Genomic DNA, 12,500 nt, shown 5'->3' with positions numbered 1-12,500 from the left:
TAGGCCATCACTCCACATGTGTGTGTGTGTGTGTGTGTGTGTGTGTGTGTGTGTGTGTGTGTGTGTGTGTGTGTGAGCGTGTGTTTTCGCATGTGCGCGTGTGTTGCGTTTTGTATAGTGTCTATGCGTGTGGGCGTGTGTTTTTGCATGTGCGCGTGTACGATGTTAAATCTTTCTTGTACATGTTTGCCGACAGAATATCGCGCAGGACGCTTGTGCTGGCGGTCGAGTGATTTACAGGCCATGATGAGCATGTGCTACATGAAGAACCAAGCTGCCATCGACGATGACTACTGCATGTGGGTGTTGCCAGGCGGGGACTGGTCGGGTGAAGGGTTTGAGAGAGGAGTGGACATGGGTGTAGTCGTGGAGTGGGGTATAACGCAATGGAATCGGGGTGTGCTGTAGACAGAGTGTGCTGACGGTGGTGTACAGTGTAGTAACATGGGTACAGTGTGTGGTGAATGCTCGGAACCTCTGCACAGGGGCGGAGCAGGGTAGGAATTTAAACGGGATGTTATGTAATACACACCTGTGTCACTTATCATGTAGTCATATACAGCGAAACACGTTCAGGTACAGATGAATGATATTACTTACATCTTAGGTATACTGGCAGAAGCACAGATGATTACTTGCAACTTGGGAATTGCCAGATAGGTGTATTTAATCAGCTGAATACATCACAGCGATAGACAATTAGCTAAACTGCACGTATATTACCAGATAGTTGTACTGAATCTGTTGAATACATGGCAGCAAAAGACTTTTAGCTAAACTGCTTGTATTAATTTCCAAAGAGCTGTAATATTCTGTTCAATACATCGCATCAATTTTTTTAAAATCTAAAATGCGTGTATATAACAGATATCTGTGTTTAATTTGTAGAGTACATGACAGCCAAAGGCTTTTAAGCTGATCTGCATGCATTTATCAAAGCGCTGTAGTATACAATCTGTTGAATGCATCGCAGCGTAAGTCTTTCAGCTAAACTTATATACATACAGCAGAAAGCTTTCTGTTCTATACTTCACAGTGGCCAACTGGGTTTCATCAACTGCACAACCACGGACATCCTGAATGTCCCCAACTGTGGGTTACGGGAGCAGAGTTTGCTGAACGCCATGGTCACCAGAAACTACAATGACAATGGACTGGTCATGAGACCCCCCTGCCAGGAGAAGAGTACGTTCTTAGGTTGCGTGGCGCCTGTTGCCATCATCATCATCATCATCATCATCATCACTGTTGCACCCACATCCAGATCATCGTCATTGTCATCACCAACCACCCTCATTATCATCGTTGCCATCGACATTAATTACACACTCGCTATCCCGTCTTTTCACTCATTCATACACACTTACCTGCATCACGCCAAGGTTCTGTAATTTGATATAACCGGAAGTATTTGTTGTGGTCTGTCTTAATGAAAATCTACAACGGAAGCAACATGTTGAACATATTTTGTCAAACGGAAACAAGAGTCTTTTTTGCATTTTTTTTTTTTTTAAAGATGTTTGATCTCAATAGGGTCAGGATAAAACACTAATACATTTCACTACACCTAAGGTCAGAAGCACACGAACTTATACCTAAAAGATATATTTTCCGCGACCAGTGCACATGTAGTTAAAAAAAAAAAAAAAAAAAAAAGCTTCGAAGCTCAGACATCAACGCGAGTAACTTTGAACGTCGTGTCCCTTTCTGTTCCGTCAGGATGGAGAACGCAAGAAGGGTTGCTATACTTTCTTGTCTTCTACTGGCAACAGCGTTATAGATTACTTTTTGTTTTCACATTCACTCTGTACATTACCTGGTGAGATGTATGTTGGGGAACGTATTGAGTCCAAGCATATGCCGATAATCTGTCATGTTTATTGTACAGAAAATTTTGAACATGGGGGAAAAAAACCTTTTCTTGTTTCGACAAACTTATATGGTCAGAAGACAAAGAGTACGTCTTGTTACATAATCTTGAACGGCCTGAGAATGTACAAAAACTAGTTGAAGCAGATCGTCTGCTACACCAAGATAGAAATGAAGCCGTCAATATTTTTACAGACATGTTAACTTCTGCCGCCTCGTGCTTTAAAAAAAAAAAACAGTGCGAGGAAATATGAGAAAGGGGAGTGCGTGGTTTGACGCAGAGTGTAAACAGATGAGGAGGACCACTCGGTCCACTCTCCGAACCTGTCGGCGTACCCAGTCTTCACCCGACAGAAGGTCGTATTGTGACACACGCAAAAATTATTTAAAAAAAATTGTTGGCCGATAAAGAAAAGGAATTCAAAAGAAAATCCAGAGGCGAACTTACAAACAATGTTGATGATTCTGGGAAATTTTGGCGCTGTGTTAAGAAGTTTTCACATAAAACGACACAAATGGGGAAAATTGCACTGGAAATCTGGGTTCAACATTTTAAAGATGTCAGGATGGAGAAGGTCTACAAAGACGCTGGAATTTTACCAGGAAATTTGCTCGGGCAAGATGTTTCCAGAGCGTCTTCTGTGGAAAACTGTACAAAAGCATGGCTAACAGTTGGATCAGATTTACATTAATTTTCTCGATGGCAAGCGGTAAAGTACCTTTCTAGGTAACACTGGTACCATATACATCTGCATCTCACCGACCCGTGGGATATGCAACCTTCTTCAGTTGATGTTAGGGCTCTTCTTTCGGATGTGGGCTTTCCGAAAATATGCATTTAGTACGAGACATTCATTTTCCAGGACATTGTTTTCAAAAGGAATGAATAACACCCCCCCCCCCCCCTCCCAGTAAAAAAGAAAACGCATTCTGGTTGTATCGATATAACACCAGGATAACATTGTGACGATGTGGTGCTAGTGCGGATTGATGTATGTAAAAAAAAAAACGACACGACAAAACAAAACAAAAACAACAACAACAACAACAAAAACCCGGCGTCACACACACACACACACACACACACACACACACACACACACACACACACACACACTAATACCCAAATACAAACACACACACACACACACACACACACACACACACAGTGGTACTCACATACAAACATATTCGCCTAAAATAATATAAACATAATATAAACATTCTATGTTGTTGTTTTTTTAAATGTCTTAAAAACCAACATCATAAAAACACCCAAACATAAAATATCTTCGATATTGACAGCCCTCAAGTCTTCAACCACAACAACGACGACCACCACCACCACCACTCCTTCCACCACCACATCCACCACAACCACCACTACCCCTTCCACCACCACCACCCCCGACACCACCACCACCACCACCACCACCACTACCACCGCCTCGGGGTCTGGGGTCAGTGCCAGAGCCAAAGGCGACAGCGGCAGGGTCAGCAGCAGCAGCAGCAGCAGCGGTAGCGACACAGTGGTGCTCGGGGGGATGGCGAGGTCCCTGGTCCTCTGCATGGTCCTCAGTCTCCTGCTGTGACTGGCTAGGTGCAACTCTGGATGAGCCGACGACTACGACGACGACGACGATGATGATGATAGCGATAGACGATGTTGGTAATGGGGTGGGGTGGGGAGGGATGCACGACGGTGGAGGTGGGGGTGGTTACGATGGATCTTGGTGACTGTAACGATCATGACGTTTTGACAGCGACGACTTGCGCGCGACGCACAGACCCAACACGCTGGTCAGGCTTTGACGACTATGTTGTTGAATGACGATGATCACAACGACGATGGTTTTGTTGAATGACGATGATCACAACGACGATGGTTTTGTTGAATGACGATGATCACAACGACGATGGTTTTGTTGAATGACGATGATCACAACGACGATGTTGAATGACGATGATCACGAGGATGGTTTTGTTGAATGACAATGATCACAACGAGGATGGTTTTGTTGAATGACGATGATCACAACGAGGATGGTTTTGTTGAATGACAATGATCACAACGAGGATGGTTTTGTTGAATGACGATGATCACAGTGAGGATGGTTTTGTTGAATGGAAATGATTACAACGACAATGTTGAATGACAATGATCACAACGAAGATAGTTTTGTTGAATGACAATGATCACAGTGAGGATGGTTTTGTTGAATGACGATGATCACAACGAGGATGGTTTTGTTGAATGACGATGATCACAACGACAATGTTGAATGACAATGATCACAACGACGATGGTTTTGTTGAATGACAGTGATCACAACGAGGATGGTTTTGTTGAATGACAATGATTACAACGAGAATGGTTTTGTTGAATGACGATGATCACAACGACAATGTTGAATGACAATGATCACAACGACGATGGTTTTGTTGAATGACGATGATCACAACGACGATGGTTTTGTTGAATGACAATGATCACAACGAGGATGGTTTTGTTGAATGACGATGATCACAACGAGGATGGTTTTGTTGAATGACGATGATCACAACGACGATGTTGTTGAATGACGATGATCACAACGACGATGGTTTTGTTGAATGACGATGATTACAAAGACGATGATATTGAATGACGATGATCACACCGACGATGATCTTGTTGAATGCCGATGATAACCACGACGAAGATGGAGAGCAGTGACGAAGAACATTGACGATAGTGATCACGGTGCCGACATTGGCGAGTGATGACCGGAGTGTTGACGACAGCGACGAGGACAACAACTCTGATGAGCAATAATGATGATCACGACAGTGTTGGTGATGAAGATGATCGTGACGACGCGGCAACGACGATTCTGATGACGACAACTATGGAAGGGATCGACAATAGATTATGACGACATCGATGACGAGTACAACGAACGACGATGTGGATGGACTGTGATGGTTACGGCAGCGGAGAGAGGGAGGGTAAATATTATGCAAAAGTCTTTACCTTTTTTTTTTTTTTTTCATTTTCTGCTGTTTTCTAAGCAAGTTCTCTCCATCTGAACCCCCATCGTTTCAACGCCCTCTCGCTCCCCCCCCCCCCACCCCCACCAACCACCACCATTCTCATACTCATACCTCGACCCCCTCCCCATACTAGCAGTCTGCCGTCTTTTCGTCTTCAATGTCTGATTCGGATTTGTTTGATAAACTACCGCTGAATCCACTGCCTTACTGAATATACGTAACTGGTAATAATAGTGACAATGCTGACATTGTAACTGCTTTGATAATGATGACGACGACGATGACGCTATTGATGATGAGGGTGAGTGTAACAAGATCTCTAAGTCCTATCCCCCCGTTTTCTTCTTTTTTTTTCTTTGTTTTTTTTTTTTTTTTATCGGTTTACCCTTATCCGTGTACTGATGAGATTTTAAGCGAGCATTGTGACGATGAAAATGAATATGTGTGACTTCTTTTCTTTTTAACACAGTTTTATCAAAATGGTACACCGCCATAAAGATAATTATACTTAGTGTAACATTAACCTCAAACCGAGAAGCAAAAGAAGAAAACACAAAACGGGTCATTCGATATGTCCAACTTGTTTTCTAGTCATTGGCAGCAACCACACAAACACACACCCACACACACACACACACACACACACACATCAACATATAAACGCATACCCATAAAGGATAGACACTTGGATGCACAAACGCAACTCACGAATGGACACAACTGTCGTGATCGTGGGGTTTTTTGTTTGTTTTGTTTTTCTTCTCCCCCCCACCCCCCTCCCATTGACCCCAAATTGCAACGAGTAATGAAAAACTGCAGCCGGAATCCTTCTTAAATTCCGCAGTCCTTTATCTCCAAACATGTGTTTGTTTTGCTGCTGTTGTTGTTGTTTTCCCTCTCAACGTCAGTTAAGTTTTGCCAGAGAACAAAGTTATCCAGTGTTGCATCGTCAGGGTGCAAGGATCGCTTGGATACAGCTATAACTTTTATACCCAGGCAGAGTCCCTGGCTTTGGCACACAACCAACAGACGTGGAGGGAATCTAGATGGTGGACAGTTCTCTTATTAACTCTCTCCATACGAACGGCGAAAGAGACGACGTTAACAGCGTTTCACCCCAATTACCATCATCAAAATATTGCAAGTGGAAGGCTCTTATATTGAAGAGGTGAATGTTGACAAAGAATACCACAATTCTGACGACGGAAGCTAAAGGTTGGGTCATTCAGACACCCACTGGACATCCGAGGGGTCTGTGTAGAGGAGAAGAGAGGACTGGCCGTACTGAGTGAGTTAATAAGGCGTCACCCCTACGACTCTTCACTGTTTATGGAGGAGAAAAAACAACAACAGACCTCTGGAGAGTTCCGCGGCCATCTTGGATCTTGCGCACGCGCATGGCTAAATTACGAGCAATGCCAAAGTCGATCGAAACAGACAAAAGCAGCAAACATGTACTGTCTTCCATCTCTTCAGTTGATAGCCTCCGTCGCTTACAACCAAACACTGTATGCTGAAGTGCGCAACAAGAAAAAACAAAATATGAAGCAAACTGTAAAAACAAAAACAAAACAAAAGAACCAGAAGACTGTTGTTTCGCACGTTTTGCCTCTCTCGATCGCCTTTATTGCTCACAGTTTGGAGAGAACGTATCAACTTTGAGAGCACAGCTCATATGATGCGCCACTGTAACTGTAAACCATGTTAGCACGGAGCTCTCCTAAAATCCCATTCAATGCCAGGGCAAAAACAGTAGAAAGTGGTGTTCCAAGTCCATAAAACAACACCAAAAACAATAAGCCTCAAACTGAGAAAATGGTCTAGGGATACACCACTCCAGATAATCAGTGTGAATTTTCAACTTTCCAGAGTTATTTCCCTTTTTCTGATGACGTCACTATGCACGTACGTGGTACGTTCTAAGGCGCTCAAGGGGTTTGCTTAAACACCAGTGATCTTCTCTCGACACTGACTTTATTTCATGGCCACGAGCACAGGAAGTGTTTGAGTCTGTTCCCAGTGATTTCGGCCAGCCTTTGGTTCATCTCATGGGTGTCTTTTGCTTCAATGAGCGTAGATGGTTATCACTGAGCGGGGCAGGAGCGTAGGTGAGCCGAGGGTGGACGGGCAATGATGCAGTGTGGAGCATCTTTTTTTCATAATTCTGGTTTACATAATGTTTTCAAACTGATTGCGCACAAATTAGTGATCACTGTTGCAGTGAGCGTAGACGGTTATTATTGAGCGGGGCAGGAGCGTAGTTGAGCAGAGGGTGGACGGGCAATGATGCAGTGTGGAGCATCTTTTTTTCATAATTCTGTTTTACATAATGTTTTCAAACTGATTGCGCACAAATTAGTGATCACTGTTGCAGTGAGCGTAGACGGTTATTATTGAGCGGGGCAGGAGCGTAGTTGAGCCGAGGGTGGACGGGCAATGATGCAGTGTGGAGCATCTTTTTTTCATAATTCTGGTTTACATAATGTTTTCAAACTGATTGCGCACAAATTAGTGATCACTGTTGCAGTGAGCGTAGACGGTTATTATTGAGCGGGGCAGGAGCGTAGTTGAGCAGAGGGTGGACGGGCAATGATGAAGTGTGAAGCATCTTTTTTCGATTTTTTTTTACATAATGTTCTCAAACTGACTGCGCACAAATTAGTGTTTAAATGTGATTTTTTTCACCAGTGTATATACACCACACATCCTTGTGCGTGTGTGTGTGTGTGTGTGTGTGTGTGTTTACGCATGTTTGAAAGAGTATATAAATTGTACACTATATATATATATATATATATATATATATATATATGGGGGTGGGGGGAGGGAGGGAGGGTGGAGTGGGGCCAGGCAGAGAAAGGAAGAATCCATTTGAAGAAACAAACTGTATATTTTGCTTTATGGCGATTGTTATGACTTGCCTGGATGTGTGTGTGTGTGTGTGTGTGTGTGTGTGTGTGTGTGTGTGTGTGTGTGACAGAGAGACAGAGAGAGATTCTTTAAAATATGAGTTTGTCGCAGTTTCATCACTTTTATATGGATCTGTACTTTTAAGGATCATTTCATAATAAACAAAAAAAACACGTGGATCAGGACTGTAGCCTTCTTATCTGTGTGTGTTGAACTACCATTGTAAAAGTCCTTTTCGTCTCTCTCTCTCTCTGCGTCTGTCACACACACACACACACACACACACACACACACACACACACACACACACATAGAGCAATATGTATTGTGTTTGTGCTCATTATATGTGTCATCTTCCGTCAGTCTGTTTGCTCTTATTGTACTCGGCATTATCATTATCACTGTTTCAACACAGAATTTAAAAAAAAAAGAAGTCATCTCCCAGTGTTACGAACAATGGAAAACACCACCCAGTCACAACCACGATAAAGTTGATTAGACACTGATATGCATACAAAATACACGTAGGACGAGCATGGCCTAAAGCACAAGAAACATCATCATCGTTTGATGATACTGTTATCATCATCATCATCATCACCAAATAACATTCAGCGCATACGAAAATCACGCACATACCCAAAGCACTACTGTAAACAAACAACAATACTTGGCATGATCATTTATTCATATGTTGTTGGTAACATACATAATTATCATATCATTTGATCATTTATTCATTTGTTGTTGGTATCAAACATATATCATTTGTTGTTGGCATCATACAACACAAGTCTCGGACTTATTTCAAGTGAAACAGACCAGTTTATTTTTGGTTCTTTTTCATGACCATCAGGCGATCACACACAGCTTGCTCCGAACAGAACCCTTGCGTTTTTTCATCTCTGTTTTGTGGCCGGGAGAGTTGTTGCCCTTGACGGCCTTGACCGCGTCGATGACGGCATTGGCAGCGCCCTCTATGTCTCCTGAGAGCACCGCCATTGCTGCGTCTGCCGTCAGTCGGGCTGCGGTGGTCTTTAAAAGGAAAGAAGAAAATAAAAAAGAAAAGAAGAAGATAAAGAGATTAAACCTTTGAACATAGAAGCGAAGCTTGGCTTCAACTTAAATAATGTTTCGTATGCACTGTAAAGCATGATGATGGAAGGATCACTGTAGAAGGTAAATTAATATAGACTGATGGACTGCTTTGCGACATGTAACTATAGTATGCTGCCTTTTCAACAGTTTCAGTTTCTCAAGGATGCGTCACTGCTTTCGGACAAATCCATATATGCTACACCACATCTAATATTGTAGATGCCTGATAGCAGCATAATCCAGCGCGCTTTTTTCAGTGAGCCAAAGGCGTGCCGCTGCACACGGAGTGCCTGGTTCCGAATGACTGGACGCTCTGTGGCAAGCAGAAGGTGGTGAAATGATTAAGACGCTTATCTGGCAATACAGTGTCCGTGAGAATATAGGTTCGAATCTCGCCCTCAACCTTTCTCCCAAGTTCGATTGGGAAATCAAACTGAGCAACTAGTCATTCGGGTGAGACGATAAACGGAGGTCCCGTGTGCAGCACGCATTTACCGCACTGGAAGAAGAACCCATGGCAACAAGAGCGTCGTCTGGCAAAATCCTGCAGAAGAAATCCACTCTGACAGGTACACAAATATATATGTATGCATGCACTCAAGGTCTGACAAGCGCGTTGGGTTTATGTTGCCCGTCGGGCATCTGCTTTGGAGACATGTTGTAGCGTATATGGATTTGTCGGAACGCAGTGACGCCTCTTTGAGAAACTGAAGCAAAACAACAACAACAACAATAACAACCAACCAACCAAATAAATAGATAAACAAATAAACAAACAAATGCTGCTGGTCAGGCATCTGCCTTGCAGATATGTTGCAGTATATACTGATTTGTCGGAAGGCAGTGACGCCTTTTTAAGAAACTGAAGCGAAAGAAAATATAAATAAATAAATAAATAAATAAATAAAATAAATAAATAAATAAATAAATAAATAAATAAATACTGCACTAAAACCCAAGACAACCTACCTGTGCGGCCGACACCTGCTTCCTCCCGTACTGGCCGCCCCCGGCCTCCTCGGCCACGTAGTCCGCCACGGCTGAGGCCAGGATGGCCGCCACGAACCCCGAGGCCAGCCGCACGGCCTCCGCCTCCAGCTCCTGGACCGTCACCTGCCGTGCTGGGGCCTGGTCCTCTGGCTGGCTGTCCCTCGCTCCCTGCCTCTCGCTGCTGCTGCTGGGGTCGCTGCTTCCCGCTGCCTGGGTTTTGTCGTCGTCGTGGTCATCGCCGCTGTTGTTGTTGTTGGGTTCTTCTTGTAGCTGCCACTTGATCTCCACGCTCTGAGGGTGATGTGAGATCAGGCGATTAAACGTCCTGTTTCGTGTGTGTTTTCTTTACTGACGCAGCAGGAAATATCTCTCTGTGGTTTAAATAATCTTTAATTATTCAACAATACACATGATTACAATGCAATGAATGACAAAAGAGCATCAACAAGCTTAAAGCTTATACTGTGCTCACAACGTTGCACTTCAATTTTATCATGACGGCTGATGAACCATATTATGACTTGTATCAAATAACATTCATAAACAGTAAGTAATGAAATAATGAAATAAAACAAATAAACAAACAGTACATAATATAGTAAAATAATGCTAATATCAATATTAACATGACATTAATTTTATTATCACCAGAGTAATTGGCCTAATAGAAGAAAAACACGAAGAAAAAGAAGAATGGTGGGTAAGGTGGTGGGGGAGGGGGAACAGAGGGGAGAGGAGAAATTCTTACAGATCATTGGCCAATCCATTCAACTTTGAATATTTGGTCTCTATCTCTTGGGTCCTTCGACAAGACTTCTGAATTGTGCTGAACTTGGTTTTAAAGTGTAATTCTATGAACAGAACTGGACTTAGCTGAGGTTGGGTATTACTTATACAGATATCCTCAACTGACGGCCCCCAAAACCAACCTTCCTTTAAAGCCGGACACATACCTCTAGAATTTTTTTTCTTCCTTTTTTTTTTTTTTTTGCAAGGAGTGAACAGCCTAATGACGGGTTCTCCTGACAGCAAAACATCCGTTGTTTGCCTTCAGTATCTTGACACACTGGATCTTCTCATGTGAGCACGCCCAAACGTTCCAGTCAATTCGCTCTACCATGCTTGCACAAAACAGTCAGTCAGACTTGGCTTGAATTCGCTTTGGAAAAGATGAGCATTCTGAGCCCTTTCCACCCGTATACATGCGCCAAAACCTTATTCAAAGTAACACATACCACAGAAGCCTAATTGCTCTGATTTCTATGGTAGAGGGTTAACGAAATTTTATCCGGTTTCAAAAGCCAACAACTTTTTTTTTTTTTTTTTTTTTTGCTGCCCCATCATCTGCACCATTCCAGTGGCATTACTCCCACGCCGCTCATTTAGATTCCCCCATACACGGCCACACCCGGGTTCGTCCGTCGCAGTTCCAGCGTCGGCAGTCCACAGGGAACCATCGATGTTAGGTCGCCCGGAGGCCACACACCAGAGGAGACCCTGCACTGCTGCTGAGTCACTTCGGTGGAGTTCAGTGGTGCCTGTTCTGTTTTAACGTACTTAGGACACCACCTACTAAGCCCCCTACTAACGACAATAATGGCTTAGTCGCGGAGCCAGACTGAGTGAGCGTCTCTCCCAGAGTGGAGACCGCCACCACGTCCCTCAAACAACAGCCCCACATGAATCCGCCGACACTGACGACATTGACAGGACTCACCCCAAGCACGGAAGTGGAGGGGTATCGAAACTGAGGTCACCATGAGAGCAGGGCATGAAAGGTCACAGACTGGGACTATTTTGTTTATACTGATGACGATGAATGAGAAGGAGGATGACGATGATGATGACGATGTTGCTATGGAGGTCCATTTTGGTTTGGGACTGCGTGACAAGGCTGTACACTACGCTTCCTGTCATAATGATATCCCGGCGTTAAACAGGCCCGAGAGATACAGACACTTGCAGTTTTGGTCAGGTAATTAGAGCAACACACCCAAAGACGCATCCTTGAAGTGGATGACACTCGACTGTGTGGTCCCAGTCTCCCCATTTAAGCCCACAGCACACTCAGCTCTGGGTAGGAGCCGGCCACGGGCCGAAAAACCCACCTCCGCTGGGATTCGAACCCGCGTCCTCCCAGCCGTCAGTCCGCGACGCTAACCACTTCGCCACGGCGGCTGGTGCCAACAACATTCTTGCATTCAGTAGAAGAAGAAGATGATGAAGAAGAAGAAGGTGAAGAAGAAGACGAAGAATCGTCATCATAATCATCGCGAATTTCCTTTTCACACCATTTGACGCGACGATTCGTCTGTACTTCAAACGAATTAACCACAAGCTCAAACAAAACAAATCAACAACGGCAGCAAGAGCAAAGTACTGAAGTAAAAACCTCAAAACCCCAAACAAAGCAAAAAACGAAGACAAATAAACATAACACAAACAAAGAAGCGAACAAAGAGGAAAAGATATCGCCCCCGCACTCCCCCACCCCACCCCCCGGCCCCCTCCCGAGTAAAAATAACAACAAACCCTGAACCTTTTTCTTTCTCTGGTGTCTGACCGAGCTCCTCATGCTCAGCCGTTTGAAGGACTTCTCT

At 43.8% G+C, this 12,500-nt stretch overlaps 2 protein-coding genes across 3 annotated transcripts in view; one reads left to right on the top strand and one right to left on the bottom strand.

The window, feature by feature from the left end:
* LOC143284493 (uncharacterized) overlaps positions 1-6,170 on the top strand; it is an 11,370-nt gene extending 5,200 nt beyond the window's left edge. For both annotated transcript variants that reach the window (XM_076591181.1, XM_076591180.1), the window contains 3 exons: positions 197-299; positions 1,037-1,185; positions 3,175-6,170. In XM_076591181.1, the coding sequence (XP_076447296.1) occupies positions 197-299; positions 1,037-1,185; positions 3,175-3,461 (539 nt within the window). In that variant the 3' untranslated portion in view covers positions 3,462-6,170. The remainder of the gene's footprint in view (positions 1-196; positions 300-1,036; positions 1,186-3,174) is intronic.
* A 2,358-nt stretch (positions 6,171-8,528) lies between these two features.
* LOC143285020 (uncharacterized) overlaps positions 8,529-12,500 on the bottom strand; it is a 42,984-nt gene continuing 39,012 nt past the window's right edge. The window contains exons 15-17 of the mRNA XM_076592193.1: positions 12,440-12,500; positions 9,880-10,191; positions 8,529-8,847 (exon numbers count right to left, since the gene is read on the bottom strand). The exon at positions 12,440-12,500 is cut by the window's right edge and continues 115 nt beyond it. Coding sequence (XP_076448308.1) covers positions 8,665-8,847; positions 9,880-10,191; positions 12,440-12,500 — 556 coding nt within the window. The 3' untranslated portion in view covers positions 8,529-8,664. The remainder of the gene's footprint in view (positions 8,848-9,879; positions 10,192-12,439) is intronic.

The sequence above is a fragment of the Babylonia areolata genome, chromosome 8 (assembly GCF_041734735.1).
Source record: "Babylonia areolata isolate BAREFJ2019XMU chromosome 8, ASM4173473v1, whole genome shotgun sequence".
In the NCBI taxonomy this organism is placed as follows: Eukaryota; Metazoa; Mollusca; class Gastropoda; order Neogastropoda; family Buccinidae; genus Babylonia; species Babylonia areolata.
This window is presented reverse-complemented; position numbering and strand designations above follow the sequence as displayed.